Below are 17,805 nucleotides of genomic sequence, written 5' to 3'. Positions count from 1 at the left end.
GGTAAATGATACGCATGGCCTTATTCCAACTATTTGAGAGTGACGAATCAATGTTTCACATTTGTCAGCAACAAAGATGAGTCAAAAATTATAGTCATGTATTGAATACACTTTAATCTTATTTTCTGATTCCAACTCGTACAATCAAGGTTAAACCGTACAAGTTACAAATTCAATTAAAATCCCAAGGGATCCTATTCACTCCACATATTTAGGGGTGTCCTCAGAATTATATTTGGAGGATTGGTAGCTTGGTTTTTTGATTTTTTTTTCCGAAAAATATCAAAAAAAAAAAAAAAAATTTAGAAAGCATAAAAAAAAAAAAATATCAAAAATCAACAAATATTTACAAAACAATTCAAAAATCCATTGATATTCTCAAAAAAAAATTTAAATAATACATTTTTGGGAAAAAAATTCTAAAAATCTACAGCTATTTACAAAAAAAAATCAAAAATATATAGTTATTATAAAAAAAAATTAATGAAATAAAAATTTTTAAATTCAATTTTTAGGCGGAAAAAGTCAAAAATTGAGTTTTAAATATTAAATTTTCGAAAAAAAAAGTTGAAACTTAAGTTTTAAATATTAAATTTTTAAATTAAAAATTTGAAAAATTATAATTTTTACAAAATAAAATATTTGAATTGAAAAATTTTTGAAAAAAATTATGGAAAAATTATACATTTTGGAAAAAAAATGGAAAAATTATATATTTAGGAAAATAAATATAAACAATCCATAGCTATTAACAGAAAATTATTTTTTTTGGAAATTTAATTAGATTTTTTGAAAAGAAATTTCAAATATTCAATTTTTTAGTAAAAAGCAAAAATTCCTTAATTTGGAAGTGGTGGAGGGGGGTGGAGGCTACAGCTCCTCCAGCCCATCATCTGATGACCCCCTTCATATTAAACAAATAGTTATTTTAATCATTGCTAATTGACCTTAAGATTCAAGGTTATAACGAGAGAATTAATTGAATTGCTAGGTTTTTGTGTTGTTTTTTTACTTATTTTAATGAGAGAACCTTTTTTCCTCTTCCTTCTTCTAAATTAGGGATCGAATTTCAATAGCCTCTAAATAAAGAATTATAAAACGATTATATTTACAAATTTTATTTATATAAGAACATGTTGTTTCTAATTACGAGGATTTCTTGAACCAGCTGCAAACTTTCACTATTATTAATTATTCTTCATTGTAGCCTTTGATGATATCTATACGATTATATCAATAAATAGTCTCTGTTAATAAAATAATAATCAAATAAATATGAAAATCTATAGTTTATGTCCACACATATTTGATTAAATCGTTCCTTATTGGAGCAAAGTCATTGAATGATCATTTAATTCCCCATTGTTATAGCTGATAATGACTTTTTGATTCTCCTTTCATTTTATGATGCGTTTCCTGTGTATATATATATTTTTTTTATTTTTTTGTTAATTGGACGTTTATTGAGGGAGTTAGAAAATGAAAAGGCAATAAGTTAAATATTTTATTGGTAAAATGTTGTTCTAATAAAATACTACTAATAATAATATGGATTCAAATGAGAAGAATTGGAGATGAATAAAAAAACTGCCAGAGGTTTTTTATATCAAAAAGAAGGCTGCTTCTACTTCCACGTCGCCCAATCATTCAAGGTAGTTCCTTTTTATATAAGAAGGCGTAGTATCAGAGTATCAAGTTGTTTTTCTCTATGATATTTATATAAAAGAGCAAGAAAGGAAGAGAGAGAAAAGGGAGAGAGAGAAGAGCAGAAGCTGCCTCATTCTCTCGTAATAATAATAATAATAACAACAACATTTTATAGCCAATGAAAAGAATCCATTTGTGTTGTTATGTGAGTGGATAAAATGAAATAACTTGATATAAAAAGAAAAGTTTCTCTTTCTAGCTTCTCTCTCTTTCTCTATACTACCAAATAGTAACAATAAAAAGCGGAGATCTACTACTACACTACATAATAATCCGACCATGGGGTTCCATTCTTTTAGGGGGGTGAAGAACAGGGGACCCTTTCATAACGAATTATTAGGTCAGATATGGTTCTTTCCCTGATATTAATAGTATATATATAAAATTCAAAGATAAGGCTCCATCCTTTAAGGTAATTGAACAGGGTGCCCCCTCATAACGAACAATCCTGGAGAGGTATGTATTTTTTGTTTTTTGGGTATGCACCAACTCGAATTAAATTGAAACAGAGTGTCCTGAATATTATATTTTATAGGAAAATATTCAAAAATACCCAGATGTCCACAAAAAAAGAAAAAAATTTTGAAGAAAAATTCAAAAATTATCCTATAAATGTTAAACGTTTTAGAAATAAAATTCAAAAATCCGTAATGATTCATAAGAAATTTAATTTTTTGGAAAATAAAATCAAAAATCCATAGTTATTCCAAAAAAATTAAACTTTTTGGTAAAAAAAATTTAAAAACTCACAGCTGTTCATACAAAATATGTATTTTTTTGGAAAAAAATGTAAAAAATTGAATTTCAAATGTTAAATTTTTTCGAAAATAAATTCAAAACTCCGTAATTATTCACAAGAAATTTAATTTTTTGGAAAAAAAAATCAAAAATCCATAGTTATTTACGAAAAATTAAAATTTTTGGAAAAAAAATCAAAAATCCACAGCTGTTCACAAAAAAATTAAATTACCCATAGCTATTAACGGAAAATTGAATTTTTTGGAATTTTTTTTTTTGAAGAATTAATTTTTGGTTGCTACAATTTAAAAAATATCTCTTTGTAGGAAAAATTTCAATGGCCATGTTAATAAAACAATTTTTTTTTTTTGAAATTTTTCCGTCCTAAAAAAACTTTTGTTTCTTCTAAAAAATTAAACTCTCTCCCAAAAATAAAATTCTTCCGACACTCTTACACAGCAAAGTGACCCATCATTTGACGTGAAGGAACACCTATCTCTCTCTTAACGAACAATCACGGATGTATTTTTTTACTATGGCCATATAGGTATACAAGAGTGGTCTGAAAAGTTTCCGTTTTCAACGCAAACACGGCAGTACTCGTAAATAAAAGATAGTGGCATCTATCTAGCATCTGTTGAGAGTTACTCATCAAACTTTCAGCCCTATTAGACCCAGAGTTGTGAGGTCCAAAGAGTCGTCCGAGTTTTTTGATGTGAGTGTTTTTGCGAAAATTGACAAAATCGAGGTTCGAGCACTCATTAAATATATTTTTTTTTTTTGAAAGTGTTTCCTTTAAATGGATTCAAAGAATAGAAAACATATAAAGTATATCCAACTCGGAGTAATTGAGCCAAAAACGAAAAGTGTCCCTTGAACAATTATTCTTCAGAGAATAACGCCGAGTACTATTTGAAGGGGCTACAGAGAGAAGGACACATCGTAGGGAGAAGATGTGTGTAGAGTTTCAAGGAGACTATCTTGAAAAATATAAAACAAAATTAATAAAAAAATGTCTTCTACCTTTGTTTGGTCTGAAACTTTATTTAAATACATAATAACCATGTAATTTTAATAGATCAAACATAAATGATAGGTTGGTCATTGAAACAACCCATGTAATTATAATACAAATATGCATTTAAAGACGAAGAAATTGCAAAAATGCAAATTGCAATATATAAAATACGAAATTCTGTAAAATAAAATTTGGAGGATGTATAAAAAGGAACAGGAAGTTCTCAACTTAACGTATATTATATTATTATTATGAGTTAAAAAAGGTCACTCACTCCGAGTTTTTTAATTTTTTGGATAGCTGCCAATTAAAACAAAATATTATTTATAGAAATATACATATATATATATATATATATATGGGGAAATATTTATTAACATAAAAATGAATAGAATTCAAACATGGAAATTGGAGAGAAAAATCATCATTTTTTTATTTTCTTAGCTGAGCAGATGTTTTCAATAATAATAATATTTTATTTTAGTAATATGTATATCTACATAAAAACATCCATGTTCCTATATGGTGGGTTTTAATGATTATTAATAATAATTAGAGAAACAGAGAGGTTGCTTTTAAGTACATACATAATATTGTTGGACTCAGATACGTCTGCAGAATAACATATATTTTTTTTGCTGGGTTTATAGACTTTCTTTGAATGTAAATTTTTAAAAAAATGCAACAAATAATTCCAAAATCCATTGCTATTCATAGAAAATTTAACTTTTTGGAAATTTTTTTGAAAAATTATTCTTTTTTGGAAAAAAAGTGGAAATATTAAATATTTTGACAAAAAATTTCAAAAATTCATTAACAGACAATTAAATTTTTTGGAAAATAACTTCAAATATTAAATTCTTTAGAAAACAATTTCAAATATTAAATTCTTTAGAAAACAATTTCAAATATTAAATGTTTTAGAAAACAATTTCAAATATTAAATGTTTTAGAAAACAATTTCAAATATTAAATGTTTTAGAAAATAATTTAAAAAATCCTCATTTATTCACAGAAAAAGTAATTAAACAAAAAAATTACAAAATATCCGCATTTTTTCACAAATGAATAAATATTTTAGGAAAAACATTCAATTTTTTGCACTGCTGCATAATTTGCCGGAATGACGAACAAAATTCTAGAAAAAAGCAAATATCGCCAGAAACTATGTACAATACAATATTATGTTAGTGAGGTTAATACTTGGAAGATATGCAGGTAAAGATAGATAGATAGAAAGAAAGAAACATCCATAAGATAACTATCTTCTGTTTGAAGAAAAATAAGAAATATGTATATAAAATATCTTATTATTATTCATATTATAAACTGTGTATGCATATTATAAATATAAACAATAAAAAATATTATTATTCGGGAAAATATTTTGTTTTGTAAATAAATAAACAATAAATAATAATATCAGTGCAGGTCTCCTAGAATGGAAAACGATGAGGATCTGATATCAGAGTGTCCGTAAAGATTTTGACCATAATTTATGTATGTATACATATTTTTGTGGGTCAATTTGGGTGGGTGGGCGGTTCCGCTTTATGTAGAGGGGTGGAGAAGATGTCTTTCAATCCATCAACGAAGATCTCTCGTCAATAGTATATGTTTTTTATTAGCAATTAAAAGATAAAATGTTCGTTATAAGAGAGTGTCCTGCTATTTCTATCAAAGGATGGAGCATTATCGTCGAATATAATTTTAAAAAATTGGAGTTTTGTTCGAAAATGGACTCTTTTTTGCATTTAATAGGGCGGTCTGAAAAGTTTCCGACTTTTCAAATATACAAGACATTTTTTCTGATCTTTTTATTTTTCAAGATAGTCTCCTTGAAACTCTACACACATCTACTCCGAGTTGGATATACTTAGACGCGTCCAATTTACAGACAAAAAGTCTTTATATGTTTTCTATTCTTTGAAATATATATATATATTTAATGAGTGCTCGAACCTCGATTTTATCCATTTTCGCAAAAACTCAACCGACTCTTAGGACCTCACAACTCTGGGTCCAATATGGCTGAAAGTTTGCTGAGTAACTCTCAACAGATACTAGATAGATGTAACTATCTTTTATTTACGAGTACTGCCATGTTAGGGTCTTAGGCTCTTTCAAAAAAAAAAAAAGTATCTCAAGAGCATTACGAAAAAGTTTTTTGTCTCTACTTAAAAAAATCAAGGTTTTGGTTTCGCTGATTGGAATGACTGTGGATAGATAACACGAGAATAATATGCTCATAAATACTACAACTGAAAGAAATATTTGAAAATAACCACCACTCAATGTACATCCCCGCTACGGTATGTTGGATGACTCGTAAGACTGATTGCCTAAGGGATTTTTCTTTACTATTCAACAGTCCTAAGAACCGATACCTCGGTCCTTCATTCCTACTTATCTTTATAGCCATTCTTCACACATAGCTAGTTTTGAATAATATAATAACAAAGAAAATAATAGCTGGAACGTATAATTATAAGTTCTAGCCAAATCAATCAATCATACCAACTGTCATTTATATCTTAGTCACTCTCATATTATTTCTTCACTATTTTTATAATGAATTGTATATTTTTAAAATCTATTTAGTATTTTATTCGACACTGTGTTATAATATTGCTTAGTTCTTATTTGATTAAAAGAGTAGTTATTATATTATTTCTATGAAGAAATAGCCAAAAGGTATTCATAGGTATAATAAAATGGCCAATATATATTATATTATAAACGACGAGGAATCAAGAAGAAATTATATTTCTGTCCTCTCGGAAACGGAGCATATGTATAGAATAAATCATTGCTTTGTTTATTTATCAAAAAGAATAAATTATGAAATACCCCCATGACGTATCAAGGGAGAAGAAGAATCAACAGCTGACAACATAGTACATAGGATAGTCACCATAAAAGACGAATCCTAGGACTGAGTAGTTTTATAACACTACACCCACGTGATGATGATTAAAAAAATGGACCGTCTATATATAGTAAATGAGAGATGGATTAGTTTCATTCGTAATCCATTAGATATATAATATGTATGTACATTAAAAAGGGTCATCCGAGTTCAAACAAAGAGAGTTATTTTTTTTTTTTGTTTTTTTTTCTGAACAATAAAATAATAACAAGAACAAAAAAAAAATCATTCAGTTTTTAATTTTTGTTTCTCAATACCTATATATATATACATAAACAATATTCCCTATTGTAGAGTAGTATTGGTCTTTAATATGGGACTTCAAATCGTTCCCATTCTTATTTATGACGATACTAACCATCCAATCATTTATCTCTCCCAACCTTTCCTATTTAAGGAAAGGGGGGGGAAGGAAAAGAAGAGAACGGGTATTTTTAAAAAAATGACTTTTCTTAAAAAGTAAGTATTCATTACAAATTTTGGGCTTTTGTAAAAAGTATTTAAAAATTTCAAGATAAATAAATAAAATGTCATCTCGCTCAAGCTAGTCAACCAGCAGAGAAAAATCAAGGCCGTGGTTAGATATGGTAATTGGGTGGTAGAGATACAAATCCAGTGTAGAATGGGCATGTTAAAAAAAAAGAAACCGAAAAACAAGATGGTAACTCAGACAATTTGAAGAAAGTTTTGGAGGAGAAAAAAGTAATGCTCAAGACGTTTCATTAGATCAGCTTTGACAAGTGAAGAAGAAGAAGAAGAAAAGGATATAAACATTTGCTAGAATTACTCCAATGTCGATCCCCAATTCTACTCTGAGTCCCAAGGACTTACATTACAACTCTGCAACAAATCCTCATCAGGATACACGAATTTTCAATCAGGTTTTGAATATAATTGAATCTATTTAAGAAAAGATGTTCACTACTCAGGAATTAAATAATAATGACAATTGCTAAGGAAAAGAAAATTCAATCTTCAGATTACCAATTCCAAAAAAAAAACGGGACAGAAAAAAAATACAGTGGATATGGGACTTATTATCTTCTTATATATATATATACCAAACGTTGCTCAAGCCAAGGAGCGAGTGGGAAATCACATCGACAATGGTCAATAATATTTCTTCTTAATGTTTAAACCCCTTCGGTGCAGGCGAGCGTTTGAGTATTCTTACATGCATTATAAGATAGCGCCTGTATTTAAAAAAAGAATTGTGTTATAAACTTCAAATAACATACCAACAAATATGTATTAAAATTTTTGTCTAGATGACAAGTTCATCTTTTATTTTGGTCAAAAAATTGCCAAATAGAAATTCCCAAATAAAATTGTGAAAAACTGTTTTGTATTAATTTATGAAAAAAAAAAATAGTTAATAACATTTATTCGCATTGTAAAGAAGTACACAAAAAAATTATGGAGAATAATGACGTCGAAAAAAGTTAGGCTCCATAACTGGTTCATCTTTGCAAATATTACTAAAATTATATCATAAAATCTTCTGACAATTGAAAATATCTGATTAAATGTTTGGGTTTATAATTTTATATTCAAAAGGCATTGTTTTGTGGTATTTCTCGTTAAAAATTGAAAATTAACGTTTGCCGAAAAAAAGAGAAAAAATGAAACAAAATGAAAAATTATTTAAAAAATGACAGATATTTCAGTTAAATTTATAATGAAACAAATCTCCAGACAAATTTTTACAAACTTTATCGAAACTACGATTGCAATTTTCTATTGAAATTGGATTAAAGAAACTGCTATTTTATCCAAAATTCTTTTTTTGCCCATAACTTTTTTGATTTGACTAAATTTAGAAAACGTATAGTTGTTTTTTGAGACGCCAGTGATTTTTTGATTTATAACTTAACCTCATATCCAGTCTCCTTGAGCTCCAAAAATAATGTTTGCTTTATGGGTATAGAATAAGGCCCCCTTATATGAGCAGCACCCCCCGTCTCCTAGGCTCAACGGTGTGGGCACCCCTAAAAGAGCCACACACAAACTCTACTCTATTATATACATATATACAGATAATACAGTTTGTGTGTGCAAAAAAAATGCAAGAATACGATGGAATATTGGATTTGTAAATTAAATAAAGTTTACAGAAATTTGTCTGGAGATTTGTTTGCATATAAATTTAAAAAATAATGTTTAACTGAAATATCTGTCATTTTCTCAATAATGTTTTTTTTATTATTATTTGATCATTTAGAATCCCTGTAAGAATACTTTAACGCTTGCCACAACGAATGGCTCTAAACATTTGAAATTTCCGTTCAACTCGGGATTTGATCTTGAATTTCAAGTCGGACTCACTTTAAAATTTCGGTGCGTCCACATTTCTTGTATATAGTTACAATAACATTTATCTATTTTATATTATTTGTATAATGATGGATTTTTATTTAATATATAATAAATAGTTTTTTAATATAAGTTATAATAATGATTTCTTACTCCTCATAAAAATATAGTAATGTCGCCATGGGATAATAATAAAAATGGCAAAGACGCCTTTACACAAAACATCAATAATAATAATAAAAAACTTCGTTACATCTCCTACGGTTTTTCTTTATGAGACAGGAAGATTAATCTGGCGAATTATGAAATCATAAAAATAGATTTAAATTAAATATATATGTATATATCTTTGAGCAATGTACCTACGTAGAGAAATAATATATAGAACGAATTGTAATCTTTTTATAGATTGAATTAGTGGGTTTATTTTTTTATTTGAGTATCATCAAGAGTATTACATCATTAATATCTATTTTTGGAAATATATTTATATTCTAATCCTTGATATATCCTTACATACATTGGTACAATTGTATATATATTTTTCTATTTATTATATAAAAGCATTAGCTAGGTCAATAAGTATTCTACAAAAATATAACTTTTAAATACAAATTCTAAACATATATATATATTTAAATATAATTTGAGATCATGAGGTATTGTACAAAATGTAAAAAGTTACTAAAATAAATATAAGCTCCTTTTTGGTTCAAAGTAAATTCACGTCAATAGCTATATACAGAAATCGTGTTGAGTAAAAAACACACATTAGAATCCCATGACTTTACTCCTTTTTCTTTTGGTTTTTTGACTACTCGTCAATTGTTGAGTTGAAATGAGTGTAGGCTCTGAGAGATCGAATTGAGAGCCAACAGTAAGTGGGAGATATTCTTGCTCATTGAATAATTCAGGAAGTACTGTTGATGTTCCCTCATCTGTTTGCGAGGATGGAGCGATAATGGAGTCTAAATCATTGAAGAACTGTCCAAGCATGTAGTCTGTATCCGAAGGAATACTTCGATCGAGTTTCTTCATTTTATCCAAACTAGCACTTGACCCAGAGCTGAATGCTTTGGATCTGAAAGACTCAGACATGAAGGATGCACATGACTCTACATCGGATGGGAGATCCATATAAAGTTGTTCACGGTTAAGTATCTTTGTAACTCTTTTCCCTTCTTCATCAAGACAGTTCTCCAACTGTAAGGGTTTAAACTCTTTTAAATTCTTAAAAGCAGGTCTCACACGACTAGCACGAGGTCGCTTAATAGGAATTTCAGGAACTTGAGGAAGGATTGACATGGGATCTGAACCAATATATTGATCAGGTTTGACACAAATGTGGAAGGCCGTGCTTTTCTTAATATGAACACTTTTCAAACATTCAACTTCATAATTATTTAAGAGCTCCATTTCTTCGGCTTTGTAACCCTCTGAAGACTCTAAAAGCCAGTCGTAACTCTCCTCGTCACTTTTACTCCGCTTTACTTCCATACAATATAAATCTCCTAGAGCAGTCATGGATACGATATACAAAATTTTATTCTTTCGACCCGGACTCATTAGCCTTATTCCAGTCCAAGGACAAGCAAATCTATTGTATTGGTCATCAGTGTCAAATATTGTTAGATTGAGAACGTCCTCAATAGGAGATAAACGTCTGGGTAGTCCTTTAAGACGCTGCGACTCCGTAGCCCATACTAGGATCTCGCCATACCGATTATAAGAAGTATAATAATTTGTTCCATTTACTTCAATTACATCTCCTCCAGACGCAGGAAGATGCTCCATCCCATGATTTCGAGACCAGATACAAGACTTGAGATTTCGTATATCATACATGAGCAAGGCCTTTTGAGTGACAAGAGAGAAATCCTTTTCATCAGGCGAGATAATTACATCACAAATGAAGTCTACAAAGAGAAGAATAAAACAACACTTTAATTTCAGTGAATTAATATATAAGTTAGCAGAAATCATACCACGGGGTAAGGCTTGTTCGTCCACATGAATAACACGAGGCTGTGATGGAACAAGAAAATGCAGGGTTTTTCGGTCGTTACACATGACAACATCTCCGTAAAGCCTACAACAACTCCATTTCGTATTGGTTCCTTCTGGCATAACCTGAGTGGAAGATATTTCTTTGGTTCCATCGTATATAACGACTTCTCCTCCTTGAATGGACATTGCACTTTTCAAGCCATCCTTAAGAGACACAAAATCATGTATTTTAGAGACGTTAAAAGGAGAGCAGACGGTCACTCTCTTTTCCATATTATAGATATAACATTTCTTACGAGTTGCAAGAAAGGAATGCTCTGAGAAAACGTCAATCCCAGATATATCCTCTGATGCACGGAAAATCTCTTCATCTTGTGGCAAAACATTTCTTTTAAAGATTCCATTAGTGTCTCTAGAAACGGTGTTTGTGGACAGGAGAGACCCGTTACATTTCATCAAAGTTTTTGAGCCTTTTAAACAGAGTAGAGATTTGGTTAAAGATCCAATCGGCCCCAAGGGATTTTCATCCAGTAAATCCACCAACGCGTCCACACTCTTAAGAGCATAATTCTTGTCCATCTCCAACATTATATTTCTGATAATGTGATCTAAGTAGTAATAAATAAGTAATCAGTAACTAGATAATATATATAAATGAATGAATGATAATCCTTTCATTTGGATTCGTCTTACTTTTAATACTCTTTTTGTATTTTCCAACCAACATTTCCCAAGTCCGATATTCACGAAGCTTACTACACTCCTCCAACGATATTTGTTTGACAAACTTGCCCCATGGAAGGAAAGGTCTTCGAATAGTATCCCATTCCGGAGCAAAATCGAGATATGACCCTCGAAACATCACATCACATTTACTTCAGTGTTTACTGCTATTGCCGTTAATGTTTACATTTATTTAGCTTCAACAGCGACATCTATTCTATTATTTAATTATTACAGAGTCTAACTAAAGTACTCTTCTCCAGACCTAGATTCTTAATTAATTAAATTAATAAGTAAATTAAGGAGGGGGGGGCGAATAGAAGATTATTTCATGTACTTTATATCAGGTTACAATAAGACACTCTTTTAATAATATTCATAACATTGTGATTCATGATACATAATAAAAGTTAAGAGAGAGGGATGCGACATCTAGTGTCAGGGGTTCTTGCCAATTTTTAGGATTATGCAATTAATGATCAAATGAAATCTAATAGAAATAGATCCAGAGAATGTATTAGTATTTAATGAAAATATATCAGAATGCGTTTCATTTTTTAATGTCTAATAAGATATATATGTAGCAATCCCAAATTGATTCACTAACTCCATGCAAGTTTTCTTTAATCCAAAATCAGTTCAAAAATGGCGTCTTGCTAGAAGAAGATATGCTAGTAATAGGACGTGTCTTCAGATAGATTCTCTGATCTGATGAGGAATTATACAAAGGGATTAATATTATATAAAGTCAATTAGGTTTTCCAAAGGATTTTTAAACATACAAAATACACTTCCCCTACATGAGGTTGAGTGACTATGCCTTGTTCCACTCCGTATATTATATACATTTTCATGATGGGAATTCAAAACAAACATTTATTATTATTATTTTGTTTCTCTCTTCTTTTTTTTTTTTTTTTTCATTTCGTGTCTGTTTTAACTTTTATACTTACAGCTTTTCCCCTTGATTTGGAGTGTTGAAAGTTTCGTTGGAGGCTACACACATCATTTTTCCGGCTGAATCCGAATTTCATTCTCATCATGGAGGATTGCTACTTCTTCTATAATTCTGACTGTACTAAAGGATCGACGTGTCAATTTCGTCACGAGCCAACAGCTCTAAATTCTGATGTAGTCTGCGCTTTTTGGCTTAAAGGTCATTGCTCAAGAGTTCCTTGTCCCTACAGGTATGTATAACGTAATGGATTCCAATAATCCAGTTAATAGGAGCATTCTTTGTTTTATTATGATTGATCTATCTATTTTAAATGACTTCTTTAGACACGCAGAATTAGGAGAAAAAACGCATTCGAGTACGCCCCAGAGTACTCCCTGCTTCTGGGAATCTCGTCCTGGAGGATGTCGCAAAACACTTTGTCAATTTCAACATAGAGGACTTCAAGCCCCAGTCCCTCACCTGGATTCTCAACAACCACCAGTAATAGTAGCGATAGCAGAACCGCCACCCATCATCATACCTCCTGTACCCCAATCCTCTAAAATCATTGTGAATAAAAATAAACTCAATGAATTGGGCTCAATTCTGGCTCAGCAACGTGAGTCCTCTGAACGAATTGTTCTTCCTGCAACTTCAAAATTACCCGTTAAACATCGACTTGGCTCCAAGAAAAGCTGTGTTAAAGATAGATTAGGTGTGCGGAAAGAGGATCATCTTGTGGGAAGTGATGAACAGGTGCTGAGAGAAAAGGCAATCCAGAGTCTTGATTTAAGAAAACGCATTGGGAAAAGCCCTGAGACTGAGGTAAATAATATAATACTAATTCAATTGTGTTTTTTTTAATTATTGTTCCTTATCAATAGGAGGAGGAACATCAGGATGTTTTCTCGGAGAATGAAAGTTCGAATTTTATTGTAAAGTCTCTCGTACAAAAAGTGAAAAAGGAAGCAAAGAAGAAAAAGAAAAAAACAAAGAAATTGAAAAAACACAAGAGAAGGAGATCTTCTTCTGAGTCAGATGACAATTACCATTCAGAATGTGCAAAAGAAGTGAGCGAGACTCCTTCTGAAGGAGAAAAAAGTGATGGTGGTTGTGATAGGCCTAGTCCAAGGGAAACCGGTTTCTGTTTAGCTGCTCGTGCCCTTCGTGATTTGAAGACTGCTCCAAGAAGGAAAAGAAAGGGCTCTTCCATGGATGAAACAAAGGAAAGTCCTAAAAAAAGAGATAGGAAAAAAATATTTGAGAATGTTGCAAAGGAGATGGAAACCATCAATGAGGCCATTTCGGAGTCTTCAGATGTTTTAAGACAGCTTGAAGATTTGATTAATAATTAAATATAAATGGACCCCTTTCCTATAATACTTAATTCTCTCCATTTGTGATGATTAAGTTCCTTTTATACTGGGAAATATTAAGGCAATATATAATTTATATACCAAAGTGTCTTAAATAGTGTGTACATGACTCTAGAAATTTAAAACTTAAATTTTTTCATCAGATTACTAATTGTCATGTTTTGTATTCGGATTTTTTTTTTTTTACAAATAGAGAGGCCCATATGAAAATGTATTTATATTTTAATCATGTTGTTTTATAATTTTGAAAATTGATACGTTATGGTTAGGCAATTTCAATAAAATAATTCCAATAGTTGGGAAAACAACATGGCTTCCGTCTTATTGCTTTATGGGATGTATCATTAAGTAATTGATTACTTTTATGCAATATAACGCGTAACAAAAAGATTCTAAATATTTCATAAATCAAATATGTGATAAGGGTCTCTGAAATTAACTCTTCTTCTTTATCGATGGTTTATGAAACTGCTGTTTCATTCCGCCGGCATGTGTAAGTTGGAACTTGATACTCTGCGCTGTTTCTTGAGACCAAGGAGCATCGAAGGAGGTAGTATCTTGATCAACTAGATGTGTGTATTTGGTTCTTCCAGATCGTCCAAAATTCTTAACTTGCATGACTTTGGGTAGAACTGTCTTGTCGAATTTATCCTCGAGAGTTGCGCTAGAGTAATCTCTCTTCAACAAATTATTCTGAAATGACATGAATAAATAAGGTTTTTTTTTTTTTAAATATTATAAAGATTTGATTACCTCCTCGTGCATGAAGAAAACTCCTCTGTGGTAATACTTTTGCATGAACTTGTATTTCCCCTTGACACTCTTATTTGTGACAACCTTGGGATTATTTTTGAGCTCTAGTCTACGCTCAGCTTCAGTCATGTTTCTGAACCGCTCAATATCTTCCTTATCTTTTTCCATGGACTCATTATCTTCCCTATCCCTCTTGATACGCTTTAACTCTCGAAGCTTCCATGCCTCATACTCAATCTCCTCATTTTCATCATCCGTGTTGACTTCATTTAGACCAGCAGGATCATTGTCTGTAGCTTTACGTGCCATCATTTGTTTACGAACGTCCTCTTCAACCATTTTAACAGTTTGTCTTCGACGTTGCTCAGCTAACTGCGCAGCTTCTTTCTCAGCCTGTCTTTGCTTGATTGCTTCTCGTTCTCTCTCTTGAACCGTGAGACGATCCCTTTTCCGAACAAATATTGGCTTCAACTTAGCACCCTCTCCATCAGAATCTTCAGAGTCTGTTGTTTCTTCTTCAGAAGAGGAAGAATCTTCTTTGTCTTCTTCTCCAGATTTCTCTTCCTCGATGTCCATGATTTCCTCTTTTTCGCCGATTTGGGCTTTCATTAAAGCTCTTTGGCGCATAAGTTCTCGCCGACGGGATATACCTTCTTCGTCCAAGTCATCGTTGTCATCATCATCATCATCATCACTGGAGGAATCATCGCTAGAAAAATGAAGAAGAATAAGTATTATGGGGTATAACTATGCAAATCCATCAAATTTTGAACCTTTCATTTTCTCTATCCCCCGTCTGTTTTTCTGCATTATCGTCTGATAGTACTTCTGGCTCATGTATACGGCGATGTCTGGATATACGGTCCTCCTCATCTGATTCTTCATCCTTTTCTGGATCACATCTATTTCGGGAAACAAGAATACATACTACTATAATAACATTATGCATGAGCTATGTGATACACAATTGCAGCTCTAACCTATTTCTTGCAGCTAAAAGTCGTCTGATTCGAGGATCATTCATATCCAGATCCTCTTCTCCCGTTTTTCCCTCGTTCTCCTCTTCCCTTCTCAATCTGAAGGTTGAGCTCATCAATTCTTCTTCCTCCTCTTCGTCTTCATTCTCATCATGAGCATGCCCATCATGTCTACGACGAGGATCCTTCTTATATTGCGTCTCTTCATCTTCATCACCACTTTCAGACTCGGATGTGGACGCATGTGCAAAATCCGGACGTTTACCTGATACATATCGCCGAACCTTCACTTTTTGCATAGACACTTGACCCTTTTGATTAATGACTGGAATTGCGCCTGCAGTTGAACGGACCCCGAAGGGATCCGAGTCCGGAAAATAACGATTGTCAAAACGATCTCCGTCACCCATCTCAGCTCTAACTTTTGTTATTTCTATCAAAATAAAGAAAGAAGGCAAAAGGAAAACAAAGTTCGTGATGTGAGCATTCAGAACGAACTCGGTTCGCTCAGTCCAGTCTCCTTTTGCATTTCACGCACACAGCAGTATCACTAATTGGTATCAAAGGCTGAGAGAGAGCGCTCTCTAGCTAACTATTTGATATTTTACAATTTGTCCTACAAAAAATATTTTTAAGGTATTCACGGAATTGAATAAAAATGGATAATATCCATATAAAATTCGTCTTAATACCAATAAATCTAATGTGTTACTTGACTAATCAGTATTAAACCCTATTTATAGAGTATTGTCTTTCTTGCCGAACTGAAACAGATATAAAAATTCATAGAGACGGTATTGATTGCCCATATCCCCAATTTATTAGCTTATAAGGATCAAAATAATGCAATTTTAAGTAAATGTATTTGAGATTGGAATAAGTTTTATTTGAATAATATTAAATATTCCTCGATTGATAATGTAATAAATTTATCGGGGATGGACAAGGTTCTTATGTTTGGTGCCGAAATTGAACCAATTGAAAACATCCGTCACTGTATCGATTTTCTACATCCCCATTCATGAGCTTAAAAGTATCAAAATTATGTAATTTTTAGTAATTACTAATTAGATATATCTCATTTCCGTGAAGTAATAATCATGGGTGATGAGTGAGCCAGAAGTCAACAGTCACATGTACTTACACACAGATTCGTATTAATTTGAAAAATCGAAAATATGTATATTTATCAACGATTTAAATAGTTGCACATTTGGAGACATGATCTCTAAATATTATAAATCCATTTTTAACAAACTATACGAATCATACTCTGGAAATTAAATTTAAATTATCAATCCATAAAATAACAAATCATCATAAACAATTTCATTATAACTACACACATCTAAGAAGAAATTATTCTTAATTTATAGTTTGAAATAATATTTTGGGATCCTGCAGGTTACTGGTTCGGAATGCAACTATTTGAATTATACAATTCCAAATCCATTCGAGTCCGTGTACAAATACACTCGACTCTACTAACTTCATAAATTAATCACATAAGTATTGAAAAATCAATCGATGAATAATATTACATATTATTAATCTATTATTTTAATTAAACTTACGACAAAACGATCTTGCACAAATACGAACTGCCTGAAACTGATACTTTTGTGTTTGAAGGACAAATTTATCAGTTTAAATAATTAATTCAATAATTTTTTGACCATTTACGTTAGATATCCCTATAATATATATTTACTTTGATTTTGAGTAGTGAACATATAGTAAGAACATTACTTTTGCCTAAAAAAACATTTTATTATTTTTTAAATTTTATATATTATCTGACAATAGAAGGGTTGCTTAAAATATAAAATGGCTTTGATATTAATTAGTAATTACAACTATGATAAAAATTGATTATAGACGGCTTTATAACTGTAAAAAGTTAATTAGTTTAATTTATCATCCAAAATGATGTTTATTAACACAATAGGCTGCGAGATTTGAGCTTTTACTCCTCCAGATAGTATTAGAACTCATTGGTCATTGGCAATATTGTGTCAATCATAATGCTTCTAGGGGACAAACAAGTTAGCCAAATATATAAATATATATATATCTTCGTTTCGCCGTTTGGTTCATATCTTTCAGCTCACCCAAACTGTTAAGTCTTACTCAATTTTGTTTGTAGTCTTTCTCTCTAGTAGTCCTTGATCAATGACACAATCGTATGTATTTCATGGTCCTCGGTTACTTTTGCCTTAAGCTATTCCACCTCAGGGCATTTTGCCTTAAAGCCATTTTCCCTCAAAGATATTTCGCCCTAATATATAAATAAATAAAGTTTAAACTTGTTTATTGTTTATTTTTGG

The 17,805-nt window shown here is 31.1% G+C and overlaps 3 protein-coding genes across 4 annotated transcripts; 1 reads left to right on the top strand and 2 right to left on the bottom strand.

Annotated features, from left to right (window-relative positions):
* Nucleotides 1-9,104: 9,104 nt before the first annotated feature.
* LOC121129306 (uncharacterized) lies at nt 9,105-12,332 on the bottom strand. 2 transcript variants are annotated; one of them, XM_071893340.1, is made up of 4 exons: nt 11,406-11,707; nt 11,009-11,320; nt 10,691-10,916; nt 9,105-10,621 (listed from the first exon to the last, which is right to left on the bottom strand). In XM_071893340.1, exons 2-4 carry the CDS (start codon nt 11,114-11,116, stop codon nt 9,477-9,479), a joined length of 1,479 nt encoding a protein of 492 aa, XP_071749441.1. In that variant the 5' UTR covers nt 11,117-11,320; nt 11,406-11,707; the 3' UTR covers nt 9,105-9,476. The 2 variants fall into 2 exon arrangements, with proteins under 2 accessions (XP_071749441.1, XP_040580948.1); XM_040725014.2 differs by having other exon boundaries at nt 10,691-11,320; nt 11,406-12,332.
* Nucleotides 12,333-12,476: 144 nt separating this feature from the next.
* On the top strand, nt 12,477-14,060 carry LOC121128985 (uncharacterized). The gene is made up of 3 exons (XM_040724616.2): nt 12,477-12,622; nt 12,717-13,197; nt 13,257-14,060. Exons 1-3 carry the CDS (start codon nt 12,477-12,479, stop codon nt 13,725-13,727), a joined length of 1,098 nt encoding a protein of 365 aa, XP_040580550.1. The 3' UTR covers nt 13,728-14,060.
* Nucleotides 13,953-15,940, bottom strand: Mfap1 (Microfibril-associated protein 1). Its single transcript, XM_040724615.2, has 4 exons — nt 15,482-15,940; nt 15,275-15,403; nt 14,502-15,210; nt 13,953-14,441 (listed from the first exon to the last, which is right to left on the bottom strand). Exons 1-4 carry the CDS (start codon nt 15,886-15,888, stop codon nt 14,184-14,186), a joined length of 1,503 nt encoding a protein of 500 aa, XP_040580549.1. The 5' UTR covers nt 15,889-15,940; the 3' UTR covers nt 13,953-14,183.
* Between the last annotated feature and the right edge of the window lie 1,865 nt (nt 15,941-17,805).

The sequence above is a fragment of the Lepeophtheirus salmonis genome, chromosome 14, assembly GCF_016086655.4.
Source record: "Lepeophtheirus salmonis chromosome 14, UVic_Lsal_1.4, whole genome shotgun sequence".
Taxonomy (NCBI): Eukaryota; Metazoa; Arthropoda; class Copepoda; order Siphonostomatoida; family Caligidae; genus Lepeophtheirus; species Lepeophtheirus salmonis.
This window is presented reverse-complemented; position numbering and strand designations above follow the sequence as displayed.

Bases quoted from the DNA above. Each gene is read 5' to 3' on its own strand.
- LOC121128985 (XM_040724616.2), top strand. From the start codon at position 12,477: ATGGAGGATTGCTACTTCTTCTATAATTCTGACTGTACTAAAGGATCG. The intron at 12,623-12,716 runs GTATGTATAACG...TGACTTCTTTAG, and splicing joins AGAGTTCCTTGTCCCTACAG to ACACGCAGAATTAGGAGAAA. The intron at 13,198-13,256 runs GTAAATAATATA...CCTTATCAATAG, and splicing joins GGAAAAGCCCTGAGACTGAG to GAGGAGGAACATCAGGATGT.
- LOC121129306 (XM_040725014.2), bottom strand. From the start codon at position 11,574: ATGTTTCGAGGGTCATATCTCGATTTTGCTCCGGAATGGGATACTATT. The intron at 11,321-11,405 runs GTAAGACGAATC...ATTACTACTTAG, and splicing joins ATACAAAAAGAGTATTAAAA to ATCACATTATCAGAAATATA. The intron at 10,622-10,690 runs GTATGATTTCTG...TTCTCTTTGTAG, and splicing joins CGAACAAGCCTTACCCCGTG to ACTTCATTTGTGATGTAATT.
- Mfap1 (XM_040724615.2), bottom strand. From the start codon at position 15,888: ATGGGTGACGGAGATCGTTTTGACAATCGTTATTTTCCGGACTCGGAT. The intron at 15,404-15,481 runs GTTAGAGCTGCA...TTCCCGAAATAG, and splicing joins CTTTTAGCTGCAAGAAATAG to ATGTGATCCAGAAAAGGATG. The intron at 15,211-15,274 runs GTTCAAAATTTG...TCATTTTTCTAG, and splicing joins GGGGATAGAGAAAATGAAAG to CGATGATTCCTCCAGTGATG.